At 31.4% G+C, this 21,089-nt stretch overlaps 2 protein-coding genes across 6 annotated transcripts; one reads left to right on the top strand and one right to left on the bottom strand.

Moving 5' to 3' along the window:
* The first annotated feature begins 4,762 nt into the window (after positions 1-4,762).
* On the top strand, positions 4,763-14,902 carry LOC120075592 (Mitochondrial transcription termination factor family protein). Of its 5 annotated transcripts, none has more exons than XM_039029128.2 (5): positions 4,763-5,039; positions 6,557-6,627; positions 6,977-7,558; positions 10,663-10,708; positions 14,575-14,902. In XM_039029128.2, exons 2-3 carry the CDS (start codon positions 6,559-6,561, stop codon positions 7,556-7,558), a joined length of 651 nt encoding a protein of 216 aa, XP_038885056.2. In that variant the 5' UTR covers positions 4,763-5,039; positions 6,557-6,558; the 3' UTR covers positions 10,663-10,708; positions 14,575-14,902. The 5 variants fall into 5 exon arrangements, with proteins under 5 accessions (XP_038885056.2, XP_090169175.1, XP_038885057.2 ...); XM_039029129.2 differs by having other exon boundaries at positions 4,852-5,039; positions 14,627-14,902; XM_090313047.1 differs by lacking the exon at positions 4,763-5,039 and adding an exon at positions 5,201-5,274.
* LOC120075593 (gibberellin-regulated protein 9-like) lies at positions 11,137-14,171 on the bottom strand. Its single transcript, XM_039029130.2, has 4 exons — positions 13,909-14,171; positions 13,780-13,803; positions 12,881-12,941; positions 11,137-11,545 (listed from the first exon to the last, which is right to left on the bottom strand). Exons 1-4 carry the CDS (start codon positions 14,059-14,061, stop codon positions 11,364-11,366), a joined length of 420 nt encoding a protein of 139 aa, XP_038885058.2. The 5' UTR covers positions 14,062-14,171; the 3' UTR covers positions 11,137-11,363.
* Positions 14,903-21,089: the final 6,187 nt, after the last annotated feature.

Genomic DNA, 21,089 nt, shown 5'->3' with positions numbered 1-21,089 from the left:
AAATTCGAGAGCAAGATTGAGCGTGAGGGAGAGCGTGAGCGAGTGCGAGAGTGAGATCGATAGCGAGATTTTGATAGAGAGCGAGAATACCGTACAAATTTCCTTTTTTTTCCTTTTTAATTATTACACATTCCATCTTCTTCTTTCTAATCTTTTTTTTTATTATTTTTCATTTTATAAAAAAAAATTCTAAAAATATTTATTATTTTATTTAAACTCTAAAAAGAATAAATTAAAAAAATAATAACTCATAAAAATAAAAAAATGTAAATTAAATATCTCATTTATATAAAAATAATTACAAAAATCAATGTGTCCCACAAGGCGGACGTCGTCGATTTCGAGCTGGTTGTCGTCATCGACTTCGAACTTGAGATTGCTCGGGTTCTTCTTAATGTTGCTCTGGTACCTCTACGGGCGTTTCATAATATAAATATTCATTATGCTCTCCACGACCCTGACCATGTCCATGCACGTATGATGACGAAGGACCAGCCTCTGAGTCATAATGTCCTGAACCAAATGCTGGCATCATCATCATCGGACTAACATAATCAGTTTGACTCTGTGTCTGTGTCATAGGGGGCAACTTTTCCATATTATATGCAACCTCATCAAACTCATCCTCTTCCCGAACAGGTCCTCTACGTCTAGGAACTGGTAGAGGAACAATAGGTATATCGTACATATAATGAATTTCCTCCATATAGCTTTGGTTGTCACTACATATAACAAGAACCTGGTTCAGATCATTCACAACCTCACAGAGTCTACTGTTGTTCGATCTCTGTGAATTATAAAACAATTAGACAATATTTAAAATAAATTTAAATTAAAAAATTAGATAATATATATTCATTTATCAGATGACCCACAACTGCTCCTGGACGAGTGCCGTAGCGCCTTGTGATATTATTATTCCAATGAATATATTATGGAGTGACATCTGTGTCAAACTGTTCAAGAGATTGTGTTCCTAACCATATTAAACTTAACCTCAATCCTTTAATCTTGTCGGCAAGTGGGGTCGCACCGAGGTACAGTTGACAAACTTCTAACCAGTCATCGTACATCACTCCGGTGACCGGCTCACCGTCAACAGGTAACCCCAACAACACTTCTATGTCTTGTAGAGTGATAGTGCACTCTCCAACAGACATATGGAATATATGTGTCTCGGGCCTCCATCTCTCGACCAAGGCTGTGATCAAATGCTAGTCCAACTGAATAAATCCTAATCTGGCAACCCCATAGAATCTAGATGTGTGCAGTAGCGGTAGTATTTAAGGGTGGAGCGGGATAGTGCGCTGGAGAACTGCCTCTCGACGTTTGCAAGATATTTCTTCAGTAGTACGATCTCACCATACAACATATGATTGATGAATGGACTGGTCGTACAAAACATCGGGATCAACAGGTCCTGAGTTTAAAGCCATGATCTGAAGAAAAAAAAATATTAAAATTGACTATAATTGAATAGTAGAGAAAAGTGTGAGGGTAAAGAATAATGTAAAACTTTATTGATTACAATAAAAAAAAAAATTGAATATATAATAGATTATTATAAAAAAATTGAATATACAATAAATTATAATTAAAAAAATGAATATACACTAAAATGAATATATAATAACAAAATTATTTATTTTTCAATCCCTAACTATCTAGAGCCCGTCTTAGTAACAAAGGACACTTCCTTCGATTATGTAGGTTACAAAATCCACATCGTTGTCAAGCGGTTGGTTCTGTCCAATCCATCTCGTTGTGATAACGTGAACTTTTCGGTCTACCAGGTTTTCTCAACAATGATGGATCAGGATGTAAAACGGGCATATTAGGGTGCGTAATCTAGTAATCTTCATGCGGTACAGGTTGAAATTGAGGAGAGTAACATTCAGCATACGTTGACAATTTGTAGTAGTTCTCAATAAAATCTTCGTAATTCACGTTAAAATGTGAGCTCGGTTATAAAATGCGAGTATGGAATGCCGAATGCTTGCCACTTGTTACATGAACAGTACCGCTCGAACCCGTTTAGCCTCAATATTTGAACGTTTCCTCCTTTGGCATTGAGACTATGACGTCCGGTCTTCACATGAAACACACCTTCATACCGATCGTATGATTGTACTTCGTGTTTATTAGATCGTGCAACCCATTTATTTATTTTGTCATGTGCATACCTGGATTTTTACTCCACTTAGTATTATAAAATATGTTTGATTAATAAATTATATAATATATATATATATATATATATATATATATATATATTATCATCGGTGTATTTATCTTGACGCTCCAATGCATCCCTTATTTCTTCTCTTCTTTTCTCGAAATAGTTCACGCATTTGAAGAATGTTATCTGAGCAAGAGCATTTATAGGCAACATTCGAGCTCCTTTGAGGACTCCATTTATGCACTCTGATAGATTTGTCGTCATCCACCCATATCTGAATCCTCCATCATGTGCTTGAGTCCATTGCTCTAAACTATTTTAAACTATATTTTCAAAGTTAATACTAGAAAATATCAACTTATCACAATAAACATAACAACAATAATTTTCATATGAATAAACTAAAATTTTCAAACTATATTAAACTTTTGAAACTATACTAAACTTGTTAACTATCACAATAATTTTGTATTAAACTATAAATATCAACTTCTTAAACATAACAATAAACTAAACATTTTAACACTATAAACATCAAAGTTAATACTAAAGAAATCAAATATCATATGAATAAACTAAAATTTTCAAACTATATTAAACTTTTGAAACTATACTAAACTTGTTAACTATCACAATAATTTTGTATTAAATTATAAATATCAACTTCATAAACATAACAATAAACTAAACATTTTAACACTATAAACATCAAAGTTAATACTAAATAAATTAAATATCATAAGAATAAACTAAACTTTTCAAATATCATAAGTTCAACTCACAGATTCGACGGTAGTTCTCTTTTTTCCTTCAAAGTGACAACGTTCGCCCTTTTTTCCTGTTATTTGTTATCTGACAACAATTACAAAAAAAAAAAAAAAAAGAATCTATAAAAAACAATAATATAAGAACAAAAATAAAATTTATAATTATTCTTACAAAATAAAAATTTAGTAGAGTAACGAACCGGTATAGTTGTATGAGAATAATTTGTATTAAACGAAATACAAGAAGAGAAATGGAAATGGAAGTGGGAGGAGAGGAAAATGATTTCGAAGGCTTATTTTCGAAGGTAGTCAGAGGGCAGTGAGCTATGAAGGGGCAGTGAGCAAATCAAGGGGAGAGGAGTGAGCAAAATCAAAGGCAGTGAGTCTTCAAAAATTATCGAGGGAGTGATTGAGAAAAAATGAAGAGGATGGTGGTTTAAATGGATGTAGGTCGAGTGTTGAACACTCGACCCATGGGTTTAGGGTAGTTGAAAAGGCATTAAGGCTATGGCAGAGGGGCATGAATGCGTCAATGAATGCATGGAATCAGAGCAGGGGAATCAGATAACATCAATGCATGCAGGGAATCGTGCAGGGAAATCGGAGTAGGGGCAGCTTCGTGATATATATGCACTTTTTCAGACTTATGGAAAGTAAATAAAGTGTAGACGATTTCCATGTGGCAGACCACGTCAGCTGACTGGTTGGCCGTTTAATCCATGTGGTAGACTCAATCTCGCTCTCGCTCACATTCTCGCTGTCTCCTACAATCTCGCTTTCAATCTCGCTCTCTTAATCTCGCTCTCTCAATCTCGCCCTCTCCTACAATCTCGCTCTATCCTACAAGCTCGCTTTCAATCTCGCTCTCTCAATATCGCTCTCTCAATATCGCTCTCTCCTACCATCTCGCTCTCAATCTCGCTCTCTTCTATAATCTCGCTTTCAATCTCGCTCTCTTCTACAATCTCGCTTTCCATCTCGCTCTCTTCTACAATCTCACTTTCAATCTCGCTCTCTCTTACAATCTCACTCTCTCTTACAATCTGCTTCACCCACTTATCTTTCTTGTCAAAGGTTGAAGTTTCGACTTATGTATGCCAGAACTTCAACCTTCGACAACCTAATATACAAAATTAGCGAGATTCCCTTTGAGATTCCCTTCTAGAGCGAGATCCTCATCACAAAATTAGCGAGATTTCCCTTTTCTTGTCGAGGGTTGAAGTTTCGACTTATGTATGTTAAAACTTCAACCCTCGAAAACCCTAATTTACGTATTGTTTCCATGTTTTTCTCTGTTTGTCGAGTTCTCAACGTTCGACCTCTACATTAGTTGAATCTTCAACCCTCGACTTCTAGCCTCGAAGTCCCAAAACAACAATATTTCTCTAATAAGTTCCAAAACAACAATATTTCTCTAATAAATTTTGAAAACAACAATACTAATATTAAAGATCCGTGGGAACAAATCATAGGTGGGGATAAAAGAAAGTATGAAAATTTTTTCAGCGAATAGAATAAAATGAATGGAATAAACTCCATTCACTATCTAAAAATAAATAAAAATGATTTTTTATTACTATATATATAAAATAAGAAAAAAAAATTACCATATCACATTCAATTAAGAGGTATAAAAAAAGAGTTATAGAAATGTTTTTTTTTTCGAAATTTGATTTGGTTTTTTAAATATCGATAAAATATAGATAAAAAACGAAGAAATTTAAAAATAAAAATAATATCAATAGATATTGTAGTAATAAAAAAAAAAAAGAGTTTTCCGAATAATTGTTGAGGTAGACAATTCTTGCAGCCCGGTGGTGCTAAAAAATAATACGTGGACGAACTTTTTTTAAAAAAAAAAAAAAGTGGAAAGAAGGAAAAAGAAAAGGAAAAGAAAGGAGCGGTGAAGACAAACCAGAGCCTGATGGTTTATGTGGCTTTAAGCTACAAGCAAAGGACAAGAAGATTGGTGTCTTAGTGTGAGCCAATCTGTAGTTCGCATCTTCATAATTCTCGCACTGCCTCACCCTTCTTCTTCTTCTTCTTCAACCTCAACTCTCTACGCTTTTCACTTTCAATCCCTCCAATTTCAGGTACCTCCTCCGATTTCATTCAATCCTTGTTTTGTTTCTATAATACGAAGTAGCTTCTCTTAATTGGACTTGTTAACTGTTTTGTTTCGTTTTCGCATTCAGTTTTGATCGAAATTCCAATGCTCAAAAGAACCTCCTTCTTTGTGCTTCACGCAATTCAGTTCAATTCAATTCAATTAAGACAATATTCAAATCCAAGCTATGATCCACTTCTCTTGGAGGAGAAATGCCATTGGTTGAATTTTTTGCTCCATGATATAGTCATAGAACGCAGTATCCATATTGCATATTTGCATAATTCTAGTGCATTGTTTGGGAGATCACCTCATGTCGTGTAGCAACTTCTTTCTGTTTACGCTGGAGTTTTCGCTATGAATTGTTGCCTTTACTCTGGCAGCTCCACGAACAAGATTTTGATTATGACTGCTTTTGACGACTGGCAGTGATGGGATAAACACTATGTCTTTAGGATCAATTGTCTCTTCTTGTGTGAACCTAATTAGAAATTAGTCAAGCAGAAACAATAATGATAATCAAACATGGGACATGAACAATTGTAATGTAGAAACACCTGCTCAAGGCGAGGAGCAAAAAACCAGATATTTTAGTCAAAGTCTTCGCTATAATCATTAGTGGGCTACAAGGAGTTCTCCCTAGTCTCATGAATAAGTCTGGCTCTTTGTTTGAATGATCCATGAATGTGATTGAACTCAATCCCAAAAGTCAATGACTGCATATCAAATGCCCTCTAAGAGGCTTCTGAGGATCTCAACCACTTTTGTTTCACTTTTCATGTACTTATGTTTTCTTCCAAGAATTCTTTTGAATGCTCTATTTTGAGCATGGTCACCAATCTTACCTGTGGAACTGAATTTGAAGAGATCCTAGTTAGCCAATTGTCTACACAGGGCTGCCTCTTATTTTATGACAGCATTGTTATTTCGGTAGTCAAAACCTTGTACTCTTGAATGATTTCACTGTAGCCTTCAGTCAACATATTTTTGTGGGAGCACTAGCACCTACTGTTTTATCTTTCTGGAGGCATACTTGTGAACCTTTATATTTTTGTTGGGTCCAATTGTCCTTTAGTCCAATTTCCCATGACTTTCTTGATCAAAGTACTTTTCTTCTCTTGAACTCAGATACTGAGTAAAGTTGGTCATCTTAATAGAGTGAAACATGATTTTGTGTGGAAATTTGTCTACTAGCTTGTTGATGAACTTCTATTGGTAGTACCACTATTTCAAAAATGCTAATGTTGGAGGTAATTATAATTTGGAATTTGAAAACTCTATCTTTGATAGAATAAATCTCTTTGCATTAACTCACTTGGATCTTCTCCATATTTGAGTGGAACTCATTGTTGTTTCAAATAAAATGTTTTAACAAAATTTAGGAATTGGAGGAATTTTTTATGTGAGATGAGCCATGTTCTATAAATGGTAAATGTGTTGTGATAATCACATTTTTTATAATTGGTCCCACTGGTTCTTACCAAACTTCTTAATATGGTACAGGCATGCTAGGAAAATCGTTGGTGTCTCCCATATCAACCATTGATTCTGCTACTCGTTTCTGTTGTTCTACTGTGAGTAGCAAATTTTGCCTCGTATCATGCAATACTATGGGAATAACACATTATAGAGAACGTGTTAGGTGCACAAACAATCCCGCATTGGTTAAGAAAGGGAGAAATCCATAATGTATAAGTGAAGACAATTATCTTTATTAGTATGAAGTATTTTTGGTGATTTCAACAATCATGCCATTGAGGAGATATGTGAAGGTTCTGAAGTTTTCTGTAGAAATGCAATGGGAAATGGGGAAATAAGTGTTACATTATTTACTTCATACTCCTATTGTTTTGCATTTTCTCAAACAATAATTTTAAAGTCTCTTTTTAGTATTTCATAACGTATTCTTAATTCTCAACGCAGCGCAGCATTGCCACAGCCATATCAGATGCTGCACGTTCAAATGTAAGTTTCTCCTATCTTCCTGCGAAGCATATGATAAAGGATGTGAGAAGACAAACTCCCTATCCCAGTAAGTGGGAAATCTGTTCGACTACTCAAGTTGAAAGCTTGACATTAAGTGATGAGGATAGGAAGACATGGGAAGCTTGTCGGCAAGCTCTGTCTGTGTTCAGCTTCAGTGTTGAGGAGCAAGATAAGATGCTTGGAAAGGCGTTCAGCCACATTCATTCACCCTACTGGGGTGAAGACAGAAAGAAGGAAGTTCCTAATATTGAAACTGTAAATGACATACTGGAATATCTGAGGACACTTGGTCTTTCGAATGACGATCTCTCTAAGCTGCTAAAAAAATTCCCAGAAGTTCTTGGCTGCAATCTTGAGCAGGAGCTTAAAACCAACGTACAATTGTTGGACAAAGAGTGGGGAATTCAAGGCAAATCATTAAGGAATCTTCTTCTGCGTAATCCCAAGGTATTGGGTTACAATGTTGATTGTAAAGGAGACTGCATCGCAAAGTGCACCAGATGCTGGGTTCGATTTTAGGTACATTTTCATTTTCAGAATTTCTTATGTCAATCATAATTCATATACATGAAGCTACCTATTGAATGTTGTTATAGTTCTATTGTTAGGGTTTTCCATTATTGTAAATATCTTGTTATATTTTCCTTTTCTATGCTTTGTACACTAGTATATATTCATGTCTTTGGTGAATGAATAGAGTATTATGATTCTCTCTCAAACCTAAGAGTTTTACAAATGTCTTGCCAAATCATGTATGAATTACCCGTTTTCAGTAATTTGAACCATTGTTTTCAAGTTCATAAATGCACAACCTGTTCCGTCTCTCTGTTCTCTCATTTGTGTATTCTTTTAACATAAAATTATTGAAGTTTTATCCGATGCCTTGAACTGTTAAGAGCATATTTGGAAATGAAGAGCCACTATCTTTATTTTATTTACTTTTGCTTCCATTCTTTTGTGAAAAAATAGTTTCCATAACTTTAAACATTTCGTAAGGAGTTAGTTTGGGGAAAGCAATTTCCCATTTTTTTTTTTTTTTTTTTAACGGAATAAGCAAATACAATGAGCCAAAATAAGCAAGATAAAGCAAATGCAACCAAAAATAGTCTATAGCTAAACTAGTCCATAAAAGTAAAGCAAATACAATGAAATACAACTCATAACGGAACAAATTGGCTCTTTAAATGAAACTCCAAAACCAGTGTATCTGAAACTAAGAGAACAAACAACCATGTGATGAGGACAACTATTAGAAGATAATCCGAGGGAGAGGAAACCAGCTTCAACTTCAACAAAACTGATAATATAATCAACATTCCATAAAACCAAAGCTGTAATAGGAGATCAAACTACAAGAGCAATCGTCCATTCTTGTTAGCTAAAAAACAAACAAAATTTTTAACTACAGTAGCTTATAACATATTTTTACCCTTTTTGAATAATCTCATTGATGTATGAAATATATCCAATGGAGTACAAAAAGGGTCCTATTCAAAAGGTGTATGAAAGTTGTTTCCAATTTGCAACAAGGAAATTTAAATTGTATTCTTTTAGAGGCTGTGATTTTTTACACCAAAAGACAACATTGTAAATAGCCAACTCTAAGATGTCTTTGGGGAATCTTTCACAGTTCTTGAAGATTCTAGCATTCCTTTCATCTAAAAGCTTGGACAACACCGCACAAACAATGCAAGCCTTTGTCACTTTGAAAGGGTGATCCAATAAGGTCATTCTAAGCCAGCCAATAGAATCACTCAGAAGCCGTGGTCTAATTAAAAGAGTTAAACAGTTGGGCGTGTATTCTTTCATTTTCTTTCCCAATGAAAGTTGTTGATTTCATAAAAAAAGAAAAAAGAAGAAGAAAAAAAAAAAGAGTGAAACAGTTCAGCCCATATATCACTGGCAAAAGGGCCGTGGAAAAAAAAAGTTGGAATTGGGTTTCATTACTTTCCTTGCAGAGGCAGCACTATGATCGGGAAATATTAATCCATGAGCATCTTCTTTGAAGTTTATCCGTAGAATTAAGACAAGAATGACTAACTTCCCACAATAGGAATTTGTTCCTTTTAGCGCAAGGGTGCTTTCGTAACTTGTTGTATAAGTTATTTTGGGAAGAAGGTCCATCAGATGACAATTGGTTCATGAGGGACTTGGTGGAGAAAAGACCCTGCTTTCAAGTTGGCAAGACCAAAAATCCAGTTGGGCAATAAGCTGGATGCTAGGGACGAGGTGTGTGAAACTGGCCCACCATTCGTTGATGTCATTGTCTTTGAGGAATCTTCTGAAGTTTAAGGTTCAAGAGCCTGTGGGTTGGTTCCAAACCTCTTCAATTGTGGCAGCTTTCGACTCAGCAATAGCAAAGAGATGAGGGAAGCATTGTTTGAGGGGGGCAGAACTAATCCATAAATCAGACCAAAAAGCCGTGGAGGAGCCATTACCAACTCTACAAAGAGTGTTGTAGTAAATAAGGCCTTTTTAGTTTCATAATATGCTGCCAAGTATTTTTAGATGAAACATTGCCATTGTTGGATGGTTTTTTTTATCAAAATGACAAGACACAAATTTCGCCGTGATAAAATTTCTCCAAAGAGCCTCTTTTCCTGGACTAAAACGCCAAATCCATTTAGCCAAAAAGGATGTATTTCAAAATATAATGTCGAAAATCCAAGCCCTCCCGCATCTAATGATTGCTTGAGAATATCCCATCTGAGGAGATGAGTGGTATTGCTAGTTCTGTTACCACTGTAAAGAAAATTTTCGAACCTTTTATCAATAACCTCTGCCACCTTGGAAGGGATTTGAAAGAGTGACAAGTAATTCATAGGCAACTTTGATAGTGTAGCACTCAATAGAGTCAGTCGACCTCCTTTCCAAAGGAAATTGTGTTGCCATGATTGTAGCCTCGTATGACTTATCAATCTTGACAAGAATGGGTTGCCAAAAGGATAGAGATGACATAAAGAGGTAACCCAAGATAAATAAAACGCCAAGATCCCACCTTACAATCATACTTAACAGCAATGTGATCAACCCACAAACTATAACATATTTTTACTGAATTTGTGTTCATGTAAGTGAAGTTTGTTCTACGAAACAACTCACCACACAAGTTATTTCTTTAGTTCTTAAGCAACTTCTAATTGATTTTGATATGAGCAATGCCTTAGTGCACAAAGTTTGCGTAGTAGATTTAATATGCTTTATGCCGTTTGTGCCTTTCTTTTATTAATGGAAAAGTAATATTAGACTAATAATATTCCATTTATATATATGTTTAACAAAGAATCATATGAAATTATTTTGAAAGTACTCGAACAATTCCACGTATATGCACTAAAAACATGTTATCAATCCATCCAAAATTTCTGTAATAGCAACATTTAATGACTTTTGGAAATATCATCTTCTCTCCCGGTCTCTAAATGGGCTACCTCAATGCCAAAAAATTCTTGGTTATCTTTTTGCTTGTACACATACACAATGTATGTTTTTTCTGCAATAAAAGAATATTCTAAATCATTTTTTTTTTACTTTTTTACTTTATTTTTTTTTTATCAATTATTTGTTACATCATTCACTTTTGCTTCATTATCATCTTGTTCTTTTCTTTCTTTCTTTTACAGAGCTATAATGGGTCTCAATCTATGGTTGAATATTCTCAAAAGATAGGTATGCTTTTGATTTAATTTATTATCTTTGAATATTTTGTCAAAGAATATTCAAAAGTATGCGTGAGTATTAAAAAGCCGAATATTTGCATAAGAGCTAGCGAGATGTGCTGCAAAAGATTTCTTAAATATACTATCAATTAGAAAATAAGACCTTATAAAAAATACAACACCGATTTTTATTCCAATTGTAAGCAACACAAGCCGCTTATATATAGTACAATAGGAGTGGGGGAATCAACATAATCGGAAAAAAAACAAAACATGGTAGAGAAAATGCAAAGCAAAATGCAAGAGAAACCCTTGGCCTCGATATATTGATAGGTAAAATAACACCAACCCTATATAGATGGCCTGGGAGAAAAACTCTTGCAAAACACGCTCACCCATAACAAAAGTCCATAATAGAATGAATTTTGGGAGAAGAAGGACCCAACTAAGCTTACTGAGCTGTTTTAATAGGTGAATTCAAACCATATACATCTGGATCGATAACACATCTATTATATTTGCCAGTTGAGCTATGCTCGTTTTGACATTTTTATAGACATTAATAGTATTTAAAATGTATAAGCATAAGTGGAAAATACGTAGAAATTAAAGCACCTCCAAATATATAAATGAAAATAGTATTAGAAAAGTAGAGTAATAGGAAATTAGGGGCACTTGGGCTTATTGCCATGGGTCTTGAGGCGAGCATAGCAAGGACAAGCTTGGTGGTTGCCGTAAGTGCCGGGCGGAACGCAGTGGCAACGACTGCAGCAAGTTCCACATGCCCGCATACATATCTTCTTTCTGAAAACTTTACTGCATCTCCTTGAGCATTCCCTTTTGCAATCTAACCCAATCCAATCCGATCTTTAATTTTCTTTATATAATTTTTTTTTTGTTATGTTACATGTTTAGTTTTCAGAGTTTTGTTGGGTGACGATTTTGATTTTCTGTTTTTGAAATTTATGTTTATTTTCTCCTAAATTGCATATTATAATTATCGAATTTCTTAATCGACACTTAAATTTTTAGTTAAATTTAAAAAATTAAAACAAGTTTATGAAAATTATATTTTCTTTTAGTTTTTAAATTCTGTGTTTAGTTTTTTAAAATATTAGAGGAAAATGAATAACAAAACAAAGAAGCTTATAAATGGAAGTAATGTTTTTTAAGCTCAATTTTAAAAAATCAAAAATAAAAAACTAAGGCTCCATGGTGACAATTTAGGCATTGGTAACCATTTTATTTTTTGTTGTTGTTTTTTAAAATTAAGTCCTATTGACATTGCTATCCCCTCCAAATTTCTTTATTTGTTATCAACTTTTTGCTAATAGTTTAAAAAACCAAGCCAAAATTTGAGAACTAAAAAAAGTAGCTTTCAAAAAGTTGTTTTTGTTTTTGGAATTTGGCTAAAAATTCAACCATTGTACTTAAAGTTGTAAATCATTATAAGAAATGTGATGAAATAGACTTAATTTTCAAAAACAAAAACAAAAACAAGAAACCAATACTTACCAAACGGGCTTTTAGTTTTTGGTTTTTGAAAATTAAGTTTGGTTTTGTTTCAATTTCTTACAATAGTTTTCATCTTTCTAGAGTAAAAGAGTTGAATTTCTAGTCAGATTTCAAATTCCAAAAACAAATTTTTGAAGACTACTTTTTTAGTATTCAAAATCTGGATTGGTTTTTCAAGAATTATGTTAGAAAAAAGTAGATAATAAGGCAATAAATTTAGAAGTGAAAATTGAAAGGAGTGTTTTTATAGACTTAATTTTCAAAAACTAAAATCTAAAAACAAAATAAGTATCTAACGAGTGCACAAACTTTCTATTTCATGTCTAATATTTCTTTGAATTTTATGAAGTGTCTAATTAGCTCTTATACTTTTGATTTTGTATCTGATAAGTTTTTTAACAAACTTTTTATTTGTCTAATAGAACTTTGACACATTTTTTAGATTAAAAAAAATTAAAATTTATAGTTCTATTAGACATGAAATTCACTTTTATATTTAATATATTTGTTAATTTAAAAGATAAAATGGTGAGAGTTTTAGAAATCTATAAGGGCTTTGACGATTTTAAAGTTTAGAAACTTATTAAATAAAATATAAAAATTTAAAGAATAAAGTTCTTTATTTACATATATATTATTACTATTATTAGATTACATGGCAACTTACTGATTTTTGGATGATAGTGATACTTTTTGGTGAGAGCTACTGTGTTGGTCCCTTCATCCACCTGAATCCAATACAATGTCAATATTCATATGATTGTTATAATTATTTTCATTCACCTAACTCTTTTGTTTTTCTAATAATTTAGGACATGTTATGACTTTTGTTTAATTAATCAGTTAAAGGTTGAGAACTAGGCTTAGAAATCACATATATTCTTCTTTTAACTCTTCATTTATTCAAACTACGCCAAACATACATATGCTCAACATCTTTCTTATATATATAAAGCCGAAATTGTATCTCGCACTTTGATATATATTCATACCATGTTAAAATTTTCCTAAACAAAAATAATTTTAGTGATTAACGGGCTATTTAGGTCACTGAGTGTTGGTTATTATAGTTCATGAGTATTATAGTATGTGGATTATTATAAGATGTTTAGGGTGCATACTACATTTAGTTTGGATTATAATAATTTGTGTTTGGGGTGCGGATTATTTTAGACTAAGTTATAAATATGGACAAAGGATAGTTACAAAATAATAAACATTGTAGACAAAATAGTAGACACGGTGGATAGATAAAGGAGATTTTTCAAATAGTTTTATTATAACTAAGTATGAGTTTTAATAATTGGAAACCTCTATTATAATGAGAAACCCAAATATCGGGTGGGTTATATAATAGTCCACTCCACCAAGGCAAGTTTGTGGTTTAACTGCCCCTAAGAGACTAGAACAATAAGTTGGAGTTGTTAAGCAGTGGTTAATTATTTTTAACCATATTAGCTATAAGCCTTCCTTATTTCAAAATTTCCATCCAATTAATTCCAAAAACTTAGAAAGGTGATGATGGAAGGGATAAAGGGAAGCTAGAGAGAGATGGAGAACACTCACAGTAGTGAAAGCCTCTGAAAAACCCTACAATAAAATACATAAAGAAAATTCATTAAATGAAAAAGTTTTAAATTGGTTACTGGAAATAAAAAATGTAAAATGTAAAATCATATATATATATATTATTACCTGTAAGAGAATGGAAAGAATAATGAAAATGCAAAGAAGACTGAGTGGCTTCATTTCTCTAAAAAGATATGCCCAAAATTTGATGGATGAACTCAGGTGTGAAGATGGAGGGATATATATAGGTTTTATTTTTTCTTTTCCTTTTATTTTCATTATAAGACAAATATGAGTAAAATTACATACTTGTCCTTAAATTTTTCATATTCACATATATTATTTGGTTTTTGTGTTCCTTTTTTTTTTTTTGTAAATAAGTTGGTCTCTTTTTCCTTATTGTCTTCTTGCTGCCATTAACCCTTAAAAGAAAGGGGAAAAAAAGTCATCCAAGCAAAGTTTTGTTCCTTTTAACTTTATGCCAATCGTAGTGCTTTTCCACATTCTCATGGAAACAATTCAAAGGCTTGTTTACAAAGTGGAGTGGTTTAAAAGAAACACCTCTTTCACAACGCTTTAATTTATGGTCTCTTTATACATATTTATGTGTCAAGTTAGACAAATTTAATTTAATCTAATAGATGTTCTTCAATATAGACATTTATTATCTATCCAAAGGTTAGAGTTTCAAATCTCCCATTTTATATATAATTGGATTCAATAATTAAAAAATAATAATAAATAAAGGAATTGATGTCAGTATGTTTATAAATTTCAATTGTCTTTATACAGATGAGAATAAACAGCTGTGTTTTTCTGATTATTCTTTACATGAATCCAAAAGGCCAACATTTATAAAGCAAAAAGGACACACCCATACACAGGTTGGGTCATTCTCCTACCACAAACACTCCAACATTATCAATTACAAGAGGCTTCTGTTGGAATAAAGGGTAGGTAGCTCTTCATTTGGGGTGACATCTTTCTAATTTCACGAGTTGTATCGTTTCATAAATAGGTACGTTTTTTTTTTTTTTTTTTCATAGTTAACCAATTTGAAAAAGAGACATGGTTATTCGAATGGCCACGAATCAGTATATAAAATATGTCTTTTCTTCAAGTTACATTTTCACTTTTTTTTTCCGCAAACACCTTTCTTCCTTTTGTAAATTATAAATTTATTCAAGTTTTGTTCATTGGATTTTGTGGATGAGATACTAGTTTCATATGAATGATAATTTGCTCTATCCCAGGAGACAATTACTCTTGAAATTCATGCATTAAAGTGAGTAAATTTGTCTTTAAAGAGACCGTGAACTTGTTGGGCTCAAATTCTCTCTTGTATACAAGGTTATTTATTTTCCAATATTATGTGATACTATTCATGTAACAGTTTTCTATCAGTGGAAGATCCAAAGTTTCAAGTTAGGAAGACACAATTTCATATAAGATTAGAAGTTTAGTCATGAACTTTTAGATCTGTATCTTTACATGGTCATTAAACTTTATAATGTGTATGATAGATCTTTAAATTCTTGAAACTTTTTGTTTGGAAATAAGGTTGCCAACAACTGCAAAATAATATCTTGAGAAAAAAAAGAGAAATTAAAAGATCACCCAGGGCAAGGAGAAAGGAGCTAAGAAGAAATACGCTCTTCCAATGCCCTACTTGCATGAGAATGAGCCATATTGTGACATCGTTTCACATGGGAGAAGGAAACAAATCCCAATTAACTCACTGTAGACTTCACCTCTTGAATTAAAGTAGAGACCACGGTAAGATTTGAAGACTCCTCATTGTGAAGAAAGTCTGACTCAACTAGAGATATCTATGGGGCGGGGTCAAGGATGGCTTCCCCATCCCCCATCAATCTAAAATGAAATAATTATCAATCAAATTATTCATATAAATAATTTAAATTTAAATGTTCAATCCAAACATATTCATTATCTGACCATTAATCAATAAAATTTAAAATTTAAATATAATATTTATATAAGAATAATAACAACAATATAAAATTAAGTTGCCATAATAATAAATAAATAAAGAGACTAACGGGACGAGGACGAAGAATGTATTCCCCGTCCCTGTCCTCTTTTAGCCAATTGGAATTCTCCCCTTCCCATTCTCCACTTAATTGGGGGAATCTCCGCCCAATTAAGAGCGGATCCCACCGAAAAAATGGACATCTCTAACTCAGGCAAGGAAAAGTTTAATTCGGAGGGAGAAGAAGAGGTAAAAAAAAAAAATGCATAAATGGTGGAAGGGCCATATCTTACCATCTTGTACATTTCAAAGGGTCTAGTATTTGCAATAAATAATTTAAAAAATTTTCAATTTACATCCTTACATTTAATCTAAATTAATAATTATATCAATTTATTATGAACTTTCGTAAATGTATATCAATTAATACTTTCAAAGTTTAGAGGTATAAATTGATATAATCTTTAAAATTTTTAGTTCAATAATCTAATACTTTACAATTAGAGGTTCCAAGGTGCAATTGTAACCATATAAATATTTCAGTAGTTTATCTAATTTTTTTCTTCATTATTATAAAAACAAAAAATGAAATAAGAATCAATTTAAAATACAAAAGTAGAGATAAAAAGAAGTATCCAACAGACAAATTAAATGGTTGGATCAACATCTTTAGAAATGAAATTTAATATTTCTTATCAATTTTTTTAACAAAAATTTAGAGCCATCTGATAACATTTCTTTTGTTGTTTTTGGTTTTTTAAAGTTAATCATATTTTTTTAATGATTTGCATTTTTCTTAAGTACAAAGATTGAGTTTTTAGCCAATTTCCCCAAAAAAAAAAAGTTTTTAAAAACTACTTTTTTTATTTTTCAAATTTTGGTTTAGTTTTTCAAATTATTGATAAAAAGTAGATAATAGATGAAGAAATTTAGAGATAGAAATAGTGAAGAAATTTATAGAAATAGTGACTGTAAACTTAATTTTCAAAAATAAAAACTCAAAAACCAAATCGGGGTTAAACGAAACCTTATTTAAAAAAAAGAAAAAAAAGTCATATACCGTCAAATAAGAACTTATGTCGAATATTATTATTTTTTTAAAAAAAAAGGAATATAAAAAAAGTTAAAAACATATTGATAACCCAAGAATGATATGAATAATAATTGTCATTTTTTTTTTTATTTATATTCGAAGCATATCAATTATTTAGTTCTGATTATTTTAAAATATATTTGAGACACAAGTCGATTTCAGAAGAGAATTTGGAGGGAAAAGTATCTTTCAAAGAGTTTGTAGGTTTGCATGAAATGGCATGCAAACCAATTGCTAGCTGTAATGGTGTTGACACTTTTTCATTTATTCAAGCTGTTGATTTTATCCCATCTTGGATGTCTTTGTCCTTCATTTAGATTTGAAAATGTCTTTTTCATATATATATATATATATATATATATGATTTTCAAAAATAAAAAAAAAAAAATATATTTATACAAATAGCAAAATTTAATTCTAGTTGTGATAGACATTGTTGTCATTGTCTATTACAGATAGACGTTGATAGAGTCTATTGCCGCTATCGGTGATAGAAACTAATATAAGTCTTTTACTAATAGACGGTGATAGAAGTTTATCTGTGTCTATCAATGATAAAAACTGATTGAAGTCTATCATTGATAAAGAGTGATAGAAGTTTATTAGTGTTTTTTAGTTATCGAAACCGATATAAGTCTACCATTGATACTATCAGTAATATAAATTGATACAAGTCTATCACTGATAGACGTTAATAGAAACTAATATAAATTTATTATTGTTTTTTCTTTTTAATTTTCGTAAATAGTTTGACATTTTTTAAAATTTCTTTTATATATAATAATAGAAAATTAAAGAAAAAAATCAATAATACTGCCATTGTACATACTATTGCCTTCTACACACATCATCCACTAAGTGGGTCTCATTAATTGACCATTGTTTTTCAGCTCTCTTCTTTTCTATAAGAAGTATACATTATATACAAGGAGATTCTAAACTTTAATGCACTAGAGAAAGTAGAGATCTATTTACTAACAATGAATTTACTCAAAAAAAAAAAAAAAAGTTTATATTGAACTATGCTCATATCTGTTAAGAAATCTACACATAAAAAATATAGAAAAGGTAAAGTAGTAGTTAATTAACACACAGTAGTTTACTAAAACAATGTGTTATAGCGGGAGAAAAAATTTATCAGAAAAAATATTACGGAATACAGAATAGTGACGTCTTTAGAGTTAGAGAATTTATATAGTGCACGTCTCTAAACTCTATGGTTATAATCATAAATAAACTATAAATAATTAAATATTTAAATACGAATTCAACAAATTTAAAGTTGTTCAAAACGTCAGATAACAGATTAAAGGCACTCCAACGATATCTATTACGAGGAACACCTAATTATGCCACTTATATGTGATGATAATCGAAAAAATATTTGCAAATACTTCAATGTGTGGTTGCCATGCAAATCGTGATTTTGAAACTATTCGTTGAGTTTTTTTTTTGGAAATGTCAAAGTTATTTTGGATAATTTAACCGAGGTTGAGTTCGAAATGAAGGCAAAGGCAAAGAGCATGACTATTGTTGACAAACAAAGGACAATAAGGGTATGTTTGAAATGCATTTTCAAGTGTTTAATTTAAAAAATAAGTCATTTAAGAAAAAACTAAAGTATTTTGACAACCACTCGAAATAACTTTTGAATATTATTTTCAACAAATTTTGTCAAAAATATTTAAATAAAAATGAGTTTTTTGAAAAACACTTTTTTTCTCAAATAAATCCAAACGGACTCTAAGAAAGTTCTCACAATTCAAATTCAAACAATACATGGAAGTGGATATATATTGAATCATTGACACTATTATGATGATAATTAATATTTAATTCACTAAACTATCTTCAAATCGACATGAATTTATTAGATTACATAAGTGAAATCTATAGATCTATTAAATAAAAAATTAAAAAATTAAGGACATATTTAGCATAAATATGCACACTAGACAAAATAAATGAAAGTTTAGGATTTAGAAACATATTTGATGCTTTTTAAAATAGTCTTTGTAAATTTCATTATTTCATATTTTAATCCATCTACTTCACATGTTCAATTCTAATTTATGTCACTCGTATAAAATTGGCTTTGAATGTCGGTAAAAAGCTGACATTATAGGAGCATGATAATGAACGGGTGACCAACATCAAAGAACAGTGTTATTGTAGGTGTTTAAACGATGATCACCTTTAATGCTTCTATTAGTATATATGTACTATGTAATTTGATTACTCAGTGGGGTAATATTTCAAATAAGCTTCAATTGGTTGAAATGGAACGTACCTTAATGTTTTCCAAATCCATAGATGCTTTTTTTCCATGTATAGAAGGTTTGTAATATATAAGGTATGTTTAGTTTAACTTTTCAAGTGTTTAATTTTGAAAAAAAAATTATATTATTTGACAACCACTCAAAATAGTTTTTGAAACACTTTGAGAGTGTATTTTAACCCATTTTTATAAGGGTAATTGTTTTAAATCTCAAAATTGTATGAAATATTTTTAAATATAACAAAAGGTCACTGTCTATCCTGTCTACCAATAGCCAGTGACATTGCTATATTTGTAAATAAGTTTGTTCATTATCCTATACTTGAAAACATCCCTTTTTATAAAGATGACTTTTCCGAAAAAAATTTTCTAGTCAGTCCAAATAGACCCATAGTTATGAGAATGGTTGGAAGTCTCATGGTTAGTGAACGAAAATGGGAAATGGCATTGAGTATTTTACAAAATATTAGAAATGCAACTGTCATATATTGGAAAAATTCAAAGAAGTGATGAGCTCAAATTACTATAAAATGAGCCTATGCTTTTGGTTTCAAGCTATCCCAGTTAGAAAACTTTAAACTTAAATGTGCTAACTAGTTAAATTCCCTTTTGTATTCTATTGTTTGAGAGTGGGATTATTAAATTAAAGGGCGAGTAATACAAAAACTTTTAGAGAGTGCTCTTGTAATTGGGGTCAGGAGAGAAAATTGTTCTATGTGATTGTAATAATTTTTCACGTAGTAGAATTTTTCTAGTCTGTGGTTTTTTCCCTCCGATTTGAAGATTTTCCACATTAATTCTCGTGTTTCTAGTTCTATTGCTTTTTTTTTTTCAATGTATTTTTTCTGTTTAAGGTTTGTTGGGGGATTGATCTTAGGTGTTGTAGTGGTTGCATGAAGGAGATGTTTATAATGATTGAAAAATAGGTGGATTACAAGGTAGCTATAATGTTACTAACAATTGTAAAGACAACAGTAATCACAATAAGTAAGAAAAAGAGATAAACATAGAATTGTTAACCTAATTTGGTGTAACCATACCTATGTCTAGGAGGTTTTATGCCTTAATGAAAAGAGATTCACTAGAATGAAAAGTGTTTACAAAGTACAAATCAACTATGTTTCAACACTATCAGTTTTGCACATATCTGAATGCTAGTGAGTAGGTTAGACTCCCATAACTTGATGCTGCACATATCAAAATGAGCCAGTGGCTTGGACAGACTAAGTTTTATAGTTCAAAATTTTTTCACTGTCTTCTTGGATCACCACCACAACATTTATAGTTATTTTTTATTCAATTCCATGACATACCCTAAAACATGAGCAGCCCCAACAATATATAAAACCAGAAAGGAAAGAATCCTATAGGAACAACACAAATGTAAACAAGGAAATAGTCACCAAAGAAAATTTGCAACCAGAAAGGTAAGGGAACTAAGGCAAAAAATTTGCACCTAAAGACAGACAAAATATTCAATCAGAGAGATAAAAGAAAATATTATGCCAACCCAAAATATAACAATCATGATTTCATTAATTGTGTTGGAGGTGGAAGTGTAGTTGTTATAAATATGTTAAATTAGATATAATGTAGATGCTCATTATTAGTGTTTATTGGTCATGTGTTACTCATCCATTACCTCATATGTTGTCTATATGTCTAAGATTACACACTAGTGTTCATGTAATTCACCTCCTACTTGCCAAATTGCCTATAAATAGTGACATTTGGTGGGTTTTGAAAGACACATATTGGTGATCAATATAAAAAGATTGGAGAACGTGGAGAAATCCATTCTTTATTATTTTATTTACTTTTTTATATTTATTTTATGTATTTATATATTATATTATATTATTTTATTATATATTATTATTATATTATATTTTCTCTATATCCATGTTCTCGGCGTGCACCGTTGTGCTCTTTAAATTCAAACACGT

This window comes from Benincasa hispida, chromosome 4 (genome assembly GCF_027475165.1).
Source record: "Benincasa hispida cultivar pf3 chromosome 4, pf3_genome.v1.1, whole genome shotgun sequence".
Taxonomy (NCBI): domain Eukaryota; kingdom Viridiplantae; phylum Streptophyta; class Magnoliopsida; order Cucurbitales; family Cucurbitaceae; genus Benincasa; species Benincasa hispida.
The sequence above is the reverse complement of the archived record's forward strand: the minus strand, read 5'-3'. Positions and strand labels throughout refer to the sequence as shown.

Bases quoted from the DNA above. Each gene is read 5' to 3' on its own strand.
- LOC120075592 (XM_090313047.1), top strand. From the start codon at position 5,241: ATGATCCACTTCTCTTGGAGGAGAAATGCCATTG. The intron at 5,275-6,556 runs GTTGAATTTTTT...AATATGGTACAG, and splicing joins TTGGAGGAGAAATGCCATTG to GCATGCTAGGAAAATCGTTG. The intron at 6,628-6,976 runs GTGAGTAGCAAA...TTCTCAACGCAG, and splicing joins CTCGTTTCTGTTGTTCTACT to CGCAGCATTGCCACAGCCAT.
- LOC120075593 (XM_039029130.2), bottom strand. From the start codon at position 14,061: ATGAAAATAAAAGGAAAAGAAAAAATAAAACCTATATATATCCCTCCA. The intron at 13,804-13,908 runs GTAATAATATAT...ATTTTATTGTAG, and splicing joins TTCTTTCCATTCTCTTACAG to GGTTTTTCAGAGGCTTTCAC. The intron at 12,942-13,779 runs GTGAGTGTTCTC...TATTGGATTCAG, and splicing joins TTTCAGAGGCTTTCACTACT to GTGGATGAAGGGACCAACAC.